The sequence below is a fragment of the Tenrec ecaudatus genome, chromosome 1 (assembly GCF_050624435.1).
Source record: "Tenrec ecaudatus isolate mTenEca1 chromosome 1, mTenEca1.hap1, whole genome shotgun sequence".
NCBI lineage: Eukaryota > Metazoa > Chordata > Mammalia > Afrosoricida > Tenrecidae > Tenrec > Tenrec ecaudatus.
In genome coordinates, this window is record NC_134530.1 from 220,995,944 (window position 1) to 221,013,970 (window position 18,027).

At 55.8% G+C, this 18,027-nt stretch overlaps 1 protein-coding gene across 1 annotated transcript; it reads right to left on the minus strand.

Annotated features, from left to right (window-relative positions):
• Positions 1–249: 249 nt before the first annotated feature.
• CHIT1 (chitinase 1) lies at positions 250–16,144 on the minus strand. The gene is made up of 10 exons (XM_075542147.1): positions 16,120–16,144; positions 11,480–11,681; positions 10,303–10,359; positions 8,874–9,039; positions 8,567–8,691; positions 7,936–8,059; positions 5,269–5,454; positions 4,672–4,785; positions 2,625–2,751; positions 250–1,320 (listed from the first exon to the last, which is right to left on the minus strand). The coding sequence occupies exons 1-10, from the start codon at positions 16,142–16,144 to the stop codon at positions 1,076–1,078; spliced, it is 1,371 nt and encodes a 456-aa protein (XP_075398262.1). The 3' UTR covers positions 250–1,075.
• Between the last annotated feature and the right edge of the window lie 1,883 nt (positions 16,145–18,027).

Sequence of the window (18,027 nt, forward strand, 5' to 3'; positions counted from 1 at the left end):
CACCCGGACTGGATTCTGAACCCGGAGCTGAGGTGAGGCTGTGGGAGGGGGAGATCTGCTCGGGTGGGGCCTGAAGATGCCAGGCAAAGTGTGCTCTGGATGAAGGGAGGCCCAAGGCGCTGACTGTACTTGAGTGAGGAGGGTGGGGGAGGTGATGACAGATGACAGTACGGCCCACTGGGGTCACTTGCAGGTTTCTTAGAGCAGAATGACCAAGGGACGAACCAAAAGTGCATGTCACAGCTCAGTTGCTCTTTTATTGATCCAGGGCCTTGTCTGCTTCTGGCGCCCCAGAAAGAAGCGAGGGTGGCATCAGACTTCAGTTTAAATATCTGCAAAATTAGGGTAGTGGTTGCTCCTGCCCCACCCGGCTGAGAGAAGCAGGAGGTGCGAGAAGGCGTTTTTTTTTTTTTTTTTAAGAGGCTGGACAAGGACTTAGGTCAAAGATCCTTGGGTGGAGCAAAGAATGCATACTCTCAGTCAGAAAGTTGGAAGTTGGAGCCCACCCCGAGGCCCCTCCAAGGCAAGGCTTGGCGGTGGATCTATTTTGGAAGAACCAGCCACTGAAAACCTAAGGGGCTCAGTTCTACCTTCCCACAGGCGCTTTCTTGATTTCTGTATTTTCATTCTAATACCCAGATTAACCGTAGAGGGAGCCCTCGGGGCAGGGGGAAAGATCATCGCTGCTGCCATCTCGTGTGCACATTGGGAACAACACCTGTGCAGACGCCTGCAGGAAAGTTCTCTCTCCACAGGCTTCAGAGCCAGGGGTGAGAGAGTGTCTGATGGTCCTTGAGCACACCACTTCCTCACCCAGCTCGGGTCTGCAGGTGTTTCAGCCCCCCTTTCCTCTTGGACCTCAGGCTTCCCCAAGGCCATTAGGGAGCCTGCCTGTTCTTAGAGGTTCTCTAGGAGCCATGGCACCTGGAGGAGGGGAGCAAACCAGATTTACTGTGCAAGTGAAAGAGGCAGCCCTGAGACCAATGCAGGAGGAGCCAGGCGGAGCATGGAGAACAGCGCTGCTGAGGGAAAGCCAGGGGGCACACTGGGGAGCCAGGCAGAAGAGGCCGGGGACTCAACCCCAGGTGCAGCACTGGCAGGAAGAGCTGAACACCAGGCCTGCGGGGCAGCTCTGCTGGAACAGCCGCCCCCCCGCACAGCTGTAGAAGCTGGAGCGATCCCCAGGGTTGGGGTACAGGCCATCAGCTCTGCCCCGGCAGAAGGTATCTTCTCCAGGGCTGGGCCCACTCTCGGGCTCAGAGGGGTGCTCTGGTGTGGGCACGTCAGGCTCTGTGGGGCCTGAAGGCACGTAGGGGAGACCTGTGAAGACAGTCACGATTCAACCAGGGGCCCCAAGGGCAAGCCCAAGTGCGCAGGCCAAGCCCAGCAGCAGGCATCGGCACCCCACAAGCAGAGCACAGTCAGCCCCAGAGAACAGCCTGGACAGTCACAGGGAAGCGGGAGCACAGCACAACTGAAGACACCTCGAAGACTACTCATGTGGGCCAGTCCTGGGTGGTGTCGATGGTTAAGCATTCAGCTGTCCTCCCGAAGGCTGGAAGTTCAAGGCCACCTGAAGCACCTTGGAAGAAAGGCCTGGCAATCTACTGCCCCCCAAAGGAGCCCTTGAGAACCCTATGGAGCACAATTCTCTGGCATATCCGAGGTCTGCTAGTGGGGCAGTGCCCTATGTATCGGGCTGCCAACTGCAAGGTCAGCAGTTCAAAACCATTAGCCGCTGCTGGGAGAAAGACAAGGTTTCTGCTCCATAGAGGACTCCCTGGAATGAAGAGTTGGAGGCTTGGAAACCCGCCGGGGCAGTTCTTTCTGCGATGGCAGTGCGTTTGAGCTGAGGGATCCGCTCAAGGGCAACAGGGTCTCCGTGTAACGGGCAGCAAGGCCTACCCATGCACTAGCAGGGTCATGGGAACCCCACAGACACGCTGGGTCAGGCTTTCTCCCTGCTCCTGGGCCGAGGGTCCCTGGAGGAAGCCTGGTTACAACCCCCTGGGTGTGCATTGCTACACCCAGCAAGAGGGCAGGAAGGGGAGGGGGGGAGAAGAGAAAGTGTCAACCCGGGCTTTGGATCAGTCCATTCGGCTCTACCTCACACCTCGACTTTTGCTTTTAACTCCCCAAACCAAAATGCTCTCTGCCACCAAGTTGATGCCAACTCCAGGACAGGGTAGAACTGCCCCTGTGGGTTCTGAGACTGTAACTCTGTACGGGAGGAGAAAGTTCTGTTTTACTCCCGAGGAGCGGCTGGTGGTTTCAAACTGCAGACCTTGAGGATCGCAGTCCAACGACCTTGGATATGCCAGAGTAACCAACTGTATAGCCAGGGTTCCTATGAGCACACGAGACAATGTCTAATCACCTGAGGAGCTTATTAAACTGGAAAAAGGCAAATTCTCAGCAGGGGGCGGAACCAGAATGAACTGGTTGAAAGCCCCGGTATGGAGAGTTTCCTCAGCTCGGGGTGGGAAGGAGAGCAGTTTCTTCAGCTCCCCAGGGCTGGCTGCAATGAGGGAAACCTCAGTATTGGGTCAAAGTCAGTTGCTCAGAAGAGGAGAGGCTTCCTTTCCCACCCTGACTTCCCCTCTGACCCGGGGCCCCTCACGCACTCAGCTCCCGCCTCAGTGTCTGGATGAGCGGGTATCGGCCTTGGTTGCAGAAGGAGCCCCCAAAGTCGTCCAAGTCCAGTGTCCACACCATGGCCCCGCCCAGGCCCTTCTGCTTCAGATAGCTGACCTGTTGGGGGGAGGGGAGGTCAGTCAGGAAAAAGCCAGGAAGTCCAGCCAGGCTAGTTCAGTAGGCTCCTTCCACATCTGGACGGGGGCCTTTTTCCCTCCAGCCCCCTCAGGTTCACATGTGAGGAGCCCTGGGCCAGGACTCTCCATGGTTGAGTCTTTGGTCCCGGTGGGCACCAGTCACCTGGCAGGGTGAGGCGGAGGGTGTGGGGTGGAGGGCTGTGAGCATTTTCCTAGACCAGTCCTGTCTGCTGGTCATGCAGAGTTCAGTCCCACTGGGAATGATGATGTCCCCCCCCCACCGCCCCCAAGAGCCCAATCAGGCTTTGCTTCCCTGACTTCATCCCTTTGCCCTCCACGAGAACCTTCTCTGCCCCAGCCTCCTCAGGTTGTCTGTCCACAGAGTGGTTTGCTCTGTCCCCTGAGCTTGCAGTGAGTCATGGTACTCCCAGCAGGAAGGGATGGGGGCTTGTGGGATACAGAAAGAGTTCTCCCAAGTTGTCGCCCCAAAATATATGCCAAACCCAAGACGCTGCTTGCGACACATGGTAAATGCCTGTACACCAGGAGGTCAACGAAAGTAGGTCAGAGGTTATTCTCCCTAAGGGTTCTCAGCCATCTAGAGCAATCAGACTGTGAAGTGTGTCCCACCCTAAGTAGGGCCCACTCCCTTCTCATAAGGTTAGTAGTAGATTGTTTCCCTGAAGGAGACCCCAGGGAGGGCAAGTCCACTCAAGGGTGACCAAGGTTAGGTTTCCATATTGAATCTAGGGTTCGCTGGGCCTTCTTGTCACATGTGTATGCTGCAGTCCCTCCCCTTCCTATTACCTGTACACCCCTAGCTCATCCCCTGCCTGTCACACTTATGCCTAGTGTACAGCCCCTTCCTGTGACATGTGTGGTTACCTGTTATCCTGCCCCTAAGTATTTATGGGCCTTGTCCAGAAATAAAGGCAGAGAGTCCTCCTGCCCTCTGTGCGTGGACCTGGCTGGCGAGATCAAGGCCATCCAGAAGGTAAGCATGCTACCATGAAATGTGTCTGACTCCTTCATTTTAATCTCTCTCCTATACTCTATGACTTAATTATAACCTTTAAATAACTATACAATTGGCTTACTGAATCCGTGAGAGTGTGAGGGGCTGGCTTCCTCTGCAGGGGCTGGAGGGCAGGTGTCGTGTTGAATCCCTGTCCCAAACTCCAGCTCCCCCTCCTCCCCTTTCTATGCCCTCCAGCCTTCAGGGTTCCAGCTGCTTGGGCCACCCTTGACCACGGCCCGCCTTCCATTTTCCTCCCCCTCTTGTCTTTGCTTGGGCTGTCTCTTCCCCAGAATACCCTGCCCACCTTCTTCTCTGCCTTAGGCACACCTCAAACACCTTCCACCCTGGTTCCTTCCCAGGCTCCTCCTCGATTCTCCCACAGCACATCTAGAAGAGCCTACCCCTGTTGGCCTGACTGGACCATCCAGCTGGGCTGTGGCTGTAAACAAATGCAGCATCTCGCCTGAGAAGCTAGCGCTCCCATGGGGGCTGTGAAAGGAACAGCACACCAAGCCACCAACACTAGGCGGGAGGAAGGGAGCATGTGTGTGAGTCTGAAGACTCTGTCATTTGGACGTGTACCAAATGTCACCAGTGGACTGAAAAGACAGTGATGGGCGTCCCACACATGGTTCTCCTCATCATAAGCCTGTAGAGTGTGTAGCCTTTAATAAGGGACAAATCCTTTAGAATGTGTTACTGAATATGATCACCCCTCCCCCCTCCCCCCCGCCGATCATTATGTCTTATCTTAATCAATAGGTGGCAATGGTACACAAGCTCCCATCTGGGGATGTGAGGATGTGGGCGTTCGGAAGGAGGCTCCTCTGGGAGAAGGCTCTGGATGCTGCCCCCCCACCCCCACCACAGGCTGGCACTCACCTTTGCTTTGAAGCTCTCCACGTCATCGAAGCCCACCCACTGGTTGCCCTGGAAGGCATAGGGCACCTTCTGATCCTGGATCCTGAGCTTGGTGGCCCCGTTCCAGGAGCAGACCTGCAGGGGCAGAGGGTCACGCCTGGGAAGGAGGAGGGAGGCACTTGGCCAGAGGAGACCAGGGATTGGGAAAGTCCTGAGTGAAAGGGCTTAGAAAACTCAGGAGCTAGACCTAGAACCTAGGAGCTAGAACCCGTGACCTGGAGCTCAGGGCAGCTGAGCTTAAAGGCACAACAAGGTGACCAGTGTGGGATGGGACTCGCCAGTCTCTGGCCTGCTCAGAAATGGTATAAGGAGGAACCCTTACCCCCTCCCAGGCAGCCCTGCCTCCCTCCTTGTCTCCCAGAACTCAGGGTGGCTATAGGGCAGCGGTTCTCAACCTGTGGGTTGCGAGCCCTTTGGGGGTCAACAGCAGCAAAATGAGTTATGAAGTAGTAACGAAAATCATTTTATGGTTGGGGAGGGGTCACCACCACATGAGGAACTGTATGAAAGGGTGGCAGCATTAGGAAGATTGAGAACCACGGCTGTAGGGGTTCCTACCTCATAGTAGGCCAGCACCCCTGCCTCCTTAGTGAAGGCCCCAGGGGTCCCAGGCCCTGTAGCTGAAGCGCCCACTCCAGTGTTTGATGAGGAAGCCAGGGTGAAGGACCGCCCGTAGCTGGGCATGCCAAGGATCAGTTTGCTGGCAGGCGCTCCCTTCTGCAGCCAGTATTGCACGGCAAAGTCCTGGTGGACACGGAGGGCAGGGGTCATTTTCTTTGCCGTCAGTCTGACTGGGGCCCCCACGAGGAAGGGCGCCGGCAGCGGAGTTTGGAGTTCTTAGCAGGAGCTCCCAGCATCCGTGTCAGTGTTCCAGCCTGAGCCCCCCTTCCTGAGATCCGGAGGTGCCCCACCTCAGCCAGGGAAGCCACACAGTGCGACAGCTAGGAGCTGGCTTTGGGGTCCGATGGCCCTTCAGTGCGGGGACATTTACTGATGACCTAGTGGGTGCCAGGCACTGCCCTCGGGGCTTGGAATGCCTCAGTGAACCACAGGGACCAGACAGGGCTCGCTCAGCAATGCAGGCAACGCCTGGAGCCTCGCACAGTGCCATCGGTTGAGGGAGGCAGACGCGTAGCCAGTGCTCGTTATGCGCAATTCCTTATGTTTTATAGGCATTTTAGAAACATGCTGTGTTGGATACAGCGTGCAGAAGCCAAGGTGTCACTCTGAGAACCAAGGCGGCCGTTTGCAGCCACCTCATACAACACGTGAGAGAGAGGAAAGCAGGGTCGAGGCCGGCGGAATAAGGCGTCGGTGACAGATATTGGCTATTCCATGGACGGCCGTCAGAAGGACAAACAAACCTGACCCGAAAGCACAGCCGGAATGCTCCTGAGAAGTGCAGGTGGTGAGACTGTCTCAGGGCACGCAGACACGTGCTCAGGAGAGACAGCCCCTGGAGGCAGGTGGCAACTTGGTGGGTAGAGGGCGGGTCTGAGGGAAAGAGGGCAGTCCTGCTGGAGGGAGCCGCTACCCGGGAGCGGCTGTGAGCGTGGCGCGGGCCTGGGCGGTGTTTTATTCTGCTCGATGGCCTTGAATGACAACATGTGAAGTTGCTGCAAACCCTGAACTAGCAAAGCCGGGACCGTTGCTCCCAGCAGAAATACAGGGTTAGGTCCTGGGAACCTCTGGTCACAACATTTTTGCGAATTGATCAATATATAACTTTAAAAATACATATTTCTATTTTTAAATGCCTTAACATATAGGTAGGCAGGTAGCTAGATACATAGAAAGGTAGGTAGGTAGGTAAATAGAAAGGCAGGTAGGTAGGTATAAAGGTAGGTAGATAAATAGGTAGGTAGGTACATACATACATACATACATACATAGAAACACTGACTTCAATCCATGGCCAACAATACTATAACTCAGGCCTGAATGAATCTTATCTAACGTATTGTCTCCACCTGGCTCATTGCGACTTTCTCTGTGCTTAGGAGCCCTGGATAGTTCATCAGCCCTGTGTTTGGGGGACACTTGAAGCAGTGAGACCACCAAAATTGCAGCAGAAGCAGGCCACAAAGTAGACTACCAAAGGGCGACATGTAGGAGAACTGGACAGAGAGAGAGTGTGTCACCTTGTTCTGCTCCAGCTGGGCAGGTGCTTGTCAACTGACTCGCTTTGGTTGGCTGCTCCGTACACATCTTTGAATGCAAACATCCCAGAAGTGTTGATGTGGGGGTTGTAAATGCATTTTGGTGATTCTGGAAGGGGACTTCCTAAGTAGGGGCATGGGAGCAGTTTTCTGGAGGGAATTTTGAGCAGCAGAACTACTAATGTGTCTGGTGTCTCTGGTGATGTTACAGGGTCAGTTCTGATTCACAGGGACCCTATAGAACTGCCCCTGAGGTTTTCCAAGACTGTAACTCCTGAGGGGAATAGAAAACCTCATCTTTCTCCAAAGGAGTGGCTGGTGGTTTTGAACTGCTGATGGTGGTTTGTGCATAAGAAAGAGTGGTCCTCTCTGACATAGACAAACAGAACATGAAGCTGCACCATGGATTCACAGTGGAACCACAGAGTTGATTCAAACTCATGGTAACCCTCCACGTTCCACGGTTTTGGTTTGGGATTTTGCCTCTGATCTGTATGGAAGCAGATCTCTGAGCCTTGCTTCCGTGGTACCCCTGGGCAGTTTCAGATCGCCAGCCTGCAGGTTAGCAGTCAAGCCAGTGGGCCATTCAGAGAGCTGGCTCCAGTCTGAAAAATACCCTGGATATTTCCAGGAGCTCATAGGAGGTGGTTCTGCCCTGAGTCACGATCAAAGCCCTAAACCTCCATTGCCAAGAAACAAGTGTGTCTCCTGTGTTGAAGAAATGGGACAGGGAGTGGTGGTGGTGGTATGTGTGTGAGGAAAGCAGGGGCCACTTTGGCTGGAAAGCCAAACTGGAGAAGACTTCCAGTGAGCCACCATGTCATGCCACACTCATGGTTCCCTGTGTCTGACATAGGCCAAGTTGCTGCAGAGAAGGGAGCCCCCTGCCCCAGCAGGATCAGGAGCAGGGACAGAAACCAAACACGTAAAGAAGCCAAGGTTACCAGGCACCTGGAGCTCTGCTTGGTGTCCTTGCGCTGCTCCTGTCCAAGGCTGCCAAGGGCCACGGACACAGGCTGATGGACCACGGGGTCCTGCGTGTCCCAGCCCGCTTCTGACCACTCACCACGTTGAGTTCAGCCGCAGCCCCGCTCTCGCCCTGCCTCTTGTAGAGTGGGCTGTTGTGCCCTGTGCTCTGCTCCCCACTGCCGTGGAAGTCGTAAGCCATAAGGTTGATGAAATCCAGGCCCCTGCAGGAGGTGTGGAATGAGGGGTTAAGACACACACACACACACACACACACACACACACACACTGTGGCTGCTCTATAGACTTGGATGTGGACAGAATCGCTCACTTGCCCCATTATCAAGGCCACGCTCACTCCAACCACAAGGCTGGCTGCTCCTGTCCTCAGCACATCCCCCCACTGTCTCCTCAGCTCCTCCCCTGCACAGGACCCCTTCAAAGGTCAGTTCTGATTCAGGGCCTGGGGTGGGGTTGGGGGTCTGCCTTTCCAGCAGGACCACACCTTGAACAGCAAGGCTCCCTTGGAGATGCTGGGCCTTCCTCACCCCTCCCCCTCCCGAGGTAGTCTCATTTGAAGGATAAGCCCCCCATCCCACCCCAAGTGAAGGATTGTGTCCTCATGGATGCAGAAGCCCCTCCTTGGGTTTCCAGTGGAGTGGGTGGGGCTCTCCGAGGAAGCCAGTCCACACTCAACCTCCCCCACCCAGACAGCGTCTGCGGAGACTCACTGAGCAATTTTGTCCACCTCGTATGCAGTGTCCACAATAGCCCGCCCTGAAGAGACGGCCGCACTCAGCAGGAGGCGCTCCTTCCCTGATTGCTGGGCTTCCTGCTGGAAGGCACTGGCCAACTCCTGCAGGGACAGCTCAGAGTGAGCAGGAGAGTGCCCAGGACCCTGGGCCCAGGAGCCCAGGTAGAGGCTCACTGTCCAGAGTCTGAAAACTGACCACCAGCTGGCCCTGGGGGCGACCTATGCCCAGACCTCCAGCTCTGGCCCCTTGGCCCCCTTGGTGTCCCCTCCGCACCGAGACTCGCCTGCACCAGGTCTGTGAAGCGCTGCTTGTCTGAGGCAGGGCTTCCCCGGCTGGCTGGGAATTCCCAGTCCAGGTCAAGGCCATTGAAGTCGTATTTGCGCAGGAACTGGATGGCTGAGTTGATGAATGTCTGGCGGTTGTTGGCTGTGGCCACCATCTCTGTGAACCTGGTGGGGTGGTGGGGCGGTGGTGAAAGGGCAGATGAGTCTACCTAGGGCCTGATGAGTGACCACCCACTCCTTCTGAGGCAAGCCAGAGGTGGGCTGGGACAGCGGCTTCAGAGAAGCTGGGGTACTTGCTGCAGAGTATGGGGTCTGACTAAGGAAATGAGGACAGTTTAGATGGGTACAATTTGCCCTAAAACAGGGACATCCTGAGAAGCACTAGTAGTTCTAATCCCTAAAATTCCCTCCGGCAGGCTGTTCCCGTGCCCCTGCTTGGGGAATTGCCCTCCCAGACTCAGAGCCAGCACATTCACCTGGCCACCTAGCAGGCCCTACCACAGTCAACTCACTTCTGAGTGCCAAAGGTCCAGCCTCCAATAGCCAAGAGGAAGAGGGAGGGCGCAGCCACCTCAGGGGGTAGTAGGGTGGCTCAGGGACCCTTTGGTTCTACATCCCAGGAAGCAAGCCATCCTTCTAAATCTCATTTCTCAATGCTTTGTGCCACTGCCCTGCCTCATCCAGTCCCCAGGCTGCCCGCCCACTCTGTTTCCATGTCCTGATGGCCCCAGGTAGCGGCTGGGGTTCATGGACCTGGGAACCCCAAGCTAACAGTGTCTACCTTTCAAAAAGAAATCCATAGGAAGCATTAGTCTGGGAACTATTTTGGGAGCATTCACCAGGTTCTCCAGAGGGCACAGGATCCAAAAAGAGTTTTAGAAGGACTGATTCAGAGTTTGAAGAGTGACATATTTCGGATTTTCTAGGAAAAGTCTACTTCTGCATATTCTTAATCGTCTGCATACATCATCAAAATGTCCCAGAAATGCCACTCTTTTGGCACCTGAACTCAATCTCTCCTGTTTTATGAGAAGTGGAATGGAATTCCTTCCCAGACAAGCGACTCTGTTTTGGGCATCTGAACATCTAGGTGCTGTTTGCAGCTGCGGGTGGTTGGGACCCCTCCCTCCTTTCCCCATCGCCCCATTTCAGGGAGAAAGAGACTGAGGCCTGGCGAGAGGCCAGAACTTCCTGCTGTGTTCAGGTGCTTCTGGGGAGACGGGATCTGTCTGTAACTGGAGCTAGCTCACTCCTCTCCTCTTGAGTGTGTGGGGGAACCCTCAAGAACCTAGAGTCCAGGCTCCTTCCCAGTACCCCCTGGCCTGGCCACACCCCAGCCTGACCCAGCCCACGCCTTTGAGCAGGGGTCTCTCCCACTCTTCCGTGTGCCAGCCGCCCACCTAGCAGGCCCTACCATAGTCAACTCACTTCTGAGTGCCAAAGGTCCAACCTCCAATAGCCAGCAGGGTCTTCAGGTTGGGGTTCCTGGGAAACATAAGAGATGGCCCAGAATTGACACAGGCACCTCCCAGGACTCACCTCATTGACTGGGGAAACAGGGCTCAGAGGTACCCTGGCAGGGCTGATGGGTAGACATGCAAAACTCTCTGAGCCAACATCAGTCTCCACAACCCTGAGACCACAAGAACTAGGTGGTGCCCGGCCGTCACTGCCAACTACTCAGCAGAGATTTACATGAGAAGCCCTGGATCAGAACTCACAGTCAGAAAACAGACCAGGCTCACTGGTCTGGATCAGAACTCACCCCTGAGTTAGACGAATCAACCATTTAAAATCAAAAGGGCAGCATTTCCCCAAGAATAAAGTTCAGAGGGCTAGAAAGAAGGCAGAATGGAATCAGGAGGCAGGGAAGAAGTGGGATAGGGGACAGTGCAAGGGGTAGTTCAAACACAGGGTGCATGAACCACTGAATGAAAAACAGATGGCCCGCTCTGTAAGCCTCTCCCTGATCTACAACATGTATGTATAATGTCCCTGCGAGCCCTGCGCAAACACTCTGGGGAAAGAAAGCTCCAGTGGAGGAATGCAAAGACACACTCCTGCCTTCAAAGGCTGTGAGCCTGGCTGGGGAGACGCAGACAGCATGAGTGCAGACTACACGCAGGGACTTCAGGCACAGCGTGATCAGGGCACACAGCCCGAGGCTTTGTGAAGCACTTGGGCTGACGAATGGACAGATTTTAGGAAAGGAAGGTCGTTTGCCACAGCGGGAACAGCTCCCTAACCCCGTCCCCACTCAGACCTAAGCTGGAGGGGTCCTTAAGAATCCCCTTATCATTTAGGTTCAGGGTGGTGAGACGATGAGGAACAGGATGGCCAGAATGCCTGGTTGCACTGCTTGGAGAAACGAGTGGATGCTGCGGAGTTGTGCATGGGGGCACAGTGGAGACACTTTGCTATGTATCTTTCTCCACACTGCCATTTGGAAGAGAGAGAGAGAGGAATCCCCCTCATTTCCCCATCTTCCCCACACATGGACCAGCTCAGAGAGGTGGGTGTCTGCAGCAGGCCTCCACAGCTGGGGAGGTTTCCGCTCTGAGAAGAGGTGGCTGTGGCCCCCACTGCCCCGCCCACAGCTGCTCACGTCTTCTTCAGGCCATTGAAGTCCTTATAGAGGACGTCATCGTTCCACTCCGTGCTGCTGAGCTGCAGGTTGGTCATGCTGGCGAAGGCGTAGATGAGGTGGGTGCACAGGTTGGAGTCCACATCCTTCGGCAGGAAGCGGGCTGCTCCCTCCCTGTACTGGGACCAGTTAGTGAAGTAGCAGACCAGCTTTGCAGCAGAGCCTGGGGGATGTTGGGGGAGGGGGGGGCGAAAGAAGAAGAGAAATGACAGTCAGACGTCTGGCTGAGAGGCCGTGCCTCTGGCTGTGGGGGGTGGGCTGAAACCCATCGGAAAGGGGTTTGTTTGGGCTGGGACCGAAGCCAATAGGGTGTTTTCAGAGGCCAGCCTTGCTGCTCTCAGGACACCTGTGGGTGGGCAGGACCATCCGAGGAAGCTCAGAGCTGTCCACCAGGCTACGAAGAAGGCAGAGTGAAGGGAGCAGATCCAAGTCTCTCAACCCCTTGAGATCCCTGGGAGTTGTGGGGGGTGTGTGTGCAAGTTAGACCGTCTCCTCCAGCTCCTGGGACCCCCACCCAAGGCAGCCCTGACCATCCACCCTTATCCTCCAAAGTGTGGACTGAAGTGCAGACACACAAAGCTTCAGCGGGTGGGGCTGGCACGCTCATGAACGTCCTGACGGGGGGTCCAGGGGGAGCCCGGCAGAGTGGTTGAAGTGCTCAGCGGCTAACTGATCAGTTGCCGATTTGAACCCGCCAGCTCCTCTGTGGGGGAGTTACGCGCAGCCTTGGGAACCAACCCCAGGGTCAGGGGAGCTGCAGTGGACTCGTGGCAAGAGGTTTGGTTTGGGTTTGCAGTGGTCCTGGTGAAAGGTGGACTTTCCTGAGGCACAGATGCAGCGAGTCCCTGGCAGCTCCTCTCCGTGTGAGAATATCGGGGGGGGGGGGGGGGAGTCGCAAAAAGGGAGGTGCTATGAGGGGTTGCCCAGGACACCAGAACGCAAGAAGCTGGTCTTGGCCCTTGCATCTGCCCCAAGTGACTTTGGGCCCAGTTCTTCTTCAGCCTTGTCCCAGAGTCCCAACTGAAAACGGCCCCGGGGGCTCTGCGGCCTGGTCCAGCCTCATGCTCTGGGACCGAAGTGTCCGTGGGCGGTACCTGGATCCTGGGACTTCCCTTTGCCTCACAGGAGCCCTCTGCTCTCTCTCTTTTTCGGAGGCACAGAAGGGCAAAGGGAGGGGCACAAAGGGCCGACCCGAGGGATTATGGGAAGTCACAGGCCTGCCCCTACTTGAACTCAGGAGCACGGGACTGCGGCTCCCATGGGCCCACAGGTGGCTCCTCGGGCAGGAGCCTGAGGGCTTGGTGACATCCTCAGCACTAACCAGAGGCCACTCAGGAGTGGGGTTTGCTGCTGGGGCTGGAGGGACAGCTTGCCTTCAGACAGGTGGATTGGTGAGCCACACCCCCCACACCCACATCTCCACTGCCCGGAAAAAACAAGGCAGGAGGGAGTGAACGCCCAGAACACACCCCCAGAACACACCTCTCATGTCACGGTTTACCCAATCAAATATCACCTGGAGGTGTCGTTTCCTTTGTTTACAGAGGCTCCACAGTGTGGTGGTGAAGAGCAGGCCTCTGGAGCCCATGCGTGGGCTGAAATCCCAACTCTGAAATGCTGCCTCAGTTTCCTCCTCTGTGAAATGGGGGCAACCATGGCCCCTTCCTCGGAGGGTTGTTGTGTGAACCAAGAATTCACACCCATCACAGGGTGTGACACAGGATGTGACACAGGGTCAGCCCTGGCCGGAGTGTTCTACTCACATTGACTCTCAGGCTACACCGCCGGCTCCCTAACTTATTTGGCTTCCCACCCAAGCCAAGCTCATTGCCATCGAGTCAATGCCAACTCCTAGCGACCCTGGAGGACTCACTGCCTGCGTGGGGTTCCAAGACTGTAACTCGACAGCAGGGGAAAGCCTCGTCTTTCTCCCAAGGAGCCGGCTGATGGTTTGCACCGCTGACTTGAGGTAGGCAGCCCAACCATACCCACCACACCGCTAGTACTACCATGGCAATTAAAACCATTCGTCCCGTCGCCCATATCCAGGACAGAGTATAGGGATCTGCTTTGCCGCCCCCCTGGGTCGTTCCAGCACCCCCTGTTCTTGTTACTACTCCCAAGCCAAACCCAGCGCCAGCTTGGACTAAAGCTCTCGGAGAAATCGCCCACCTCTCACTCGGCCCCATGTTAGTACAGCGGCGCCTGGCTGATCCCCATGTGAATCCAGAAGCTCAGTGTGTGTCTGATGCCTCAGGATGAGGGTCTAGAGAGCCTGCTGCCTCCCAGGAAGTTGGTGGGGCGGGAAGGGAGGACGAGAGTCCGAGAAGCTGAAGAGACAAGAGGCAAGAAGGAGGCCCTCATGCCCCTTGTAAGGTCCTTGTCCAATTGTAGCCTCAGACACAGGCATGTTCTCCGTGCTGAGCTGAGGCCAGAGACACGGAGCTGGACAAGGCTCAGGCTCCTGCCCTGCAGCATCCCTAGTCCCTGGCAGTGCAGGCAGTCCACACAGACGCCTGCTAGCCAAAAGGGGAGAGAGGAGGGCCCCGGAGTGCCCGGAGAGCAGGACCTAGCAATCTACCCCCCCAAACAGCCTCTGGAAGCCCTGTCCTGCTCCTACACACACAGGGTTGTCACAGAATGGACCCCGCTGAGCCCAGTGGAGGAGAGACACAGGACAATGACAAACACCATCCTCTGTCCCATCAAACCTGCCGGAGGACTAAGAAAGCACAGAGGTGGGTGTGAGGGACGCAGGGAGGCTGACATCGAAGCTGGCCTTGCGGGGGCATTCCCGGATTCCGCTTATGAACGAGGAGGCAGGCGCCCCTAAGGAATTGTGAGGACGATGGGGACACATGCAGGGGGTTGAACTTGGAAGAAACGCCTGCCTGGTACCGGGTAGGAGGTGTGGATGTGCACAGGTGTGTGAGCATGCAGACATACCCTGCACTTGTGTACCCTGCAGTGTGTGTGTGTGTGTGTGTGTGTGTGTGTGTCCCCGTGAGCACGCGCATGCACACATGTAGATCTGGGCCTGGGAGGGCTCAAGGGCTGGTTTTCAGAACATGGCCACTTACCCCACTGGATCAACAGCAGAAGGCTCAGACCTGAAGTGACACACAGAGAGAAGGCAGAAGGTCAGGGTGGCATGCCCACCTTCCAGCCTGGCCTCATATTATTAGTAGGAGGGGCTCTGTTAAGGTGGTCTCCGGTGAATCTCCTCCCCTTCCCATGTCCCTTCAACCCCATGCCCATTCACCCTCAGAGGGACCGAGGAAGACTCATTGTGTCCGCCCTTCACCCAGGCCAGGCAGGGTGGCCCCTCCCTGGCCAAGACTGGTGCCAGAAGTTGCTGGACCCTGTCTAGAGGGCCAGTGGAGGTCAGTGTGGACTTAGGGAGATGCGGAGAGAAACCATGCCATGGGCCGCACTCAGAGAGGAAGGTTCTCTTCTGGAACAAGAAGACCACCTGCCCTGGGGTTGGAAAGGACCACTTTGGAAAGGCGGGGTTGGGCGATGCCAGAGGCCCCTGATTCCAGGCCTGCTTCACCAGAAGGTGGCTGTCTGCTGCCCCCTACTGGAGGCCCCGGGCTCAAGGCTCCTGGAATGAAGAGAGGGTGGGACGAGGGGAGAAGGAGGGAGCTCTGGTTTTCTGGGGTCTGATGGCTGGGAACAGCTGTCGGGGGCATGACCCAGGCGGTCAACACCTGCACAGACACCTACTGTGGAGTGGGTGCTTTATGTATGTCCTCACGTCCAGTGCCCTCCACAGAGTGCCACACAGGTATCACCCCCCCAGTCCCCCAGTGGAGATACCTGGAGCTCCGTGATGCTTAGCACTCCCCGTCCAAGGCTCTGAGGACTGACACAGTGTAGCCGACTTAGCCCTGCCTGGTCTGCTGGCTGAGGTGAGGCACTAGCTAGACTTCCTGGCCCTCCGTGTTTCGTGACCCTGTGATCTTTATCAACGGTATTCTTTTGGGGGGTTATTGGTGGGGAGTTAACCTAAAGGATCCCAAATCTGTGGCCCATGAGATGATACAGAGGGTCTGAGGTCCCCAGTCTGAAGACCCTGGGCTCAGGCTGGACCGATGTGGTAGGAGGGACCTGGAGGGGAGCTGGTGAGAGGGTGGGTGCTCTAAGGCCCAGCAGAGCCTTGGATTGTCCCACCTCTGCCTCTATGGACTTAACAGGGCTCTTCAAGAGACCCATGCCACCTTCTGAAGGCCTGGGATGTCCTGTGGTCTAAATAGAACCTGCAGAGATTCAGAAGGACCCCATGCTGGAGGTGCCCCGGTTATACTCACACGGGATGACCCCCGCAGAAGGGACTGGGGAAGAACCATGGCTGTGGGCACGGCCTGAATAAGGCCCAAAGTAGAGACCAGTGAACATCAGGTAGGCAGAAGCACCCTATGCCCCGCGGGCCCCTGCGCCTCGAGAACTGAAGGAAGAGATGTCTTTGCTGCCCACCCAGGGACAAGCCTTCCTTGCAGCCGAAAAGTCCTTGCGAGGAGGGGTGAGCTGAACTTCTCTCAAGCACCCCTTTCTCGTGCCTGTCCCCACCTCCCACAGCCCCCACGGCCCAGCCCACTCACCTGCCCAGGCCCCAGCTCTCGCCATGCTGCTGACTGGGCTGCGGCCTCCGGAGGATGGGACCAATGCTCTCAGGCCTCTCTTTTATCTGGCCTCCCTGCCCGCCCTCCCCCAGCTGGGAGTGTTGAAACCCGGAGGACAGAGGGAGGAGAGAGGAAGGAACAGGGCGGCGTGGTGTGCAGGGTTGTCTGTGGCAGGAATTGGGCAAACCTGACACAATGGGCTTTAACAACCTTGCTTGTCTGGATCAGTCACGGGGGATGGACTGGGCTCGTGGTGTTGCCAAACCAGCAGGGAAGGGAGGGAAGCGGGCATGTTTGAAACTGCTGCCAGACAAGCATGACTCTGACTTCTTTCGTGTGGGTTGAGATGGGCCATGGGGCTGGGGAGGCAGAGAAGTGACTCAGGAGGCAGGAGCTCGGTAGCCGAGCATCTTCCTTACACTACCCTCCGCCGCCCCCAGCCCCACTCCCCAATACTGTCCTTGCTGAAAGTCAGTTTCCAGCCATACGACCTCTGATGGGTGACCTGGTCTATTATGATGGCGTTGGGAACACGAAGGAGACGACAGATGATGGTGGTATTTTCAATGTCTGTTGACCGGAATGACTCCATCATGGTAAACAGTGACTCGTCTGGCATCGAGGCTGTGCCCTGGGCTGCTACCTGCAAGGTCAGCATCTTGAATCTACCAGCCCCGCCCCGCAGGAGAAAGATGGAAACAACGGGACCCTGAAACTCACAGAGGCAGTCCCCCCCCCTGTCCTACAGTGTCCCCGTGCGTCCGTGTCGACTCCACAGCAGTGAGTTTGGTGATGTTGCGGGTTCGAATACATGGCAGCCACTAGACTGGATAATGGAGAAGGGCCTGTATGTGGTTATAACACTGCTAGAATCTACAAGCAATGCTTTGATTGCAGTCCCGAATGGACATTTTAGTCTAGCGGTTCTCAACCTGTGGGTCGCGACCCCTTTGGGGGTTAAATGACCCTTTCACAGGGGTCATAATAGCAAAATTGACGTGATGAAGTCACAGTGAAAATAATGTTATGGTTGGGGGGGGGGTCACCACCACACGAGGAACTGTATTAAAGTGTCACAGCGTTAGGAAGGCTGAGAGCCACTGTTTCAGTCCATCTTTAAAGGCAAAAAACTCATTCATCATTTGTCTAGGACGTAAGCAAGCGTGAACAGAAGCAGAAAGCAAAATTAATGTTATTATTCTTTAGAGTTAGTGAGCATTACAGGGTACAGCATTGATGATAACATTCTGGTTAATAAAATAAAAATAGTAATATACTGGTCTCAACATCCAAAGGAAGAATATTCTGATCAATTAATTAATTAACAAATTAATTCTAATGACAGTGTTCTGAAGGGAGAAGGAGGCAGGTCATTCCGCGGTCAACAAGATGGTGTTACAGTGGCTAGAGCTAGTCTGTCGCAGTTCGTTTGGGTTATGAAATTCACGATGACTTTAAATATCTGCATGTCGTAGGAAGGTCCCCAGTGAGCCTGTATTACTCAGCCTGCCCACAGACCATGTCTGCGCATGCATGAACTTAAAGGGCCCCTGGAAAGAACTGCAGCCCCTAAGCCATTTGGTCTTTAGTCTTTCGTTTAAAATGAGTGGCCTGGGTGCTTGAGAGGGAATATCTGGAGGCAGCGGAAGAGGCCGCCACGAGTGGGGTGTGGAAGGCCAAGGGCCGTGATGCTTGAGCAGAACTTTAGAACAAGTGATTGTTGCTGGGCAAAGAGAGAAGGACGAAGTTATGACAGGCAAGGGTCGAGGGCCACTGAGGGGACATCCCAGCCAGAAAACTGCCAGCACACCTGCAGGGACAGTGAGACGTAACTAAACCCCTTTGTCCCAGTCCTGGGGTCCCGCAGAGGGAGAAGGGCAGACTGAA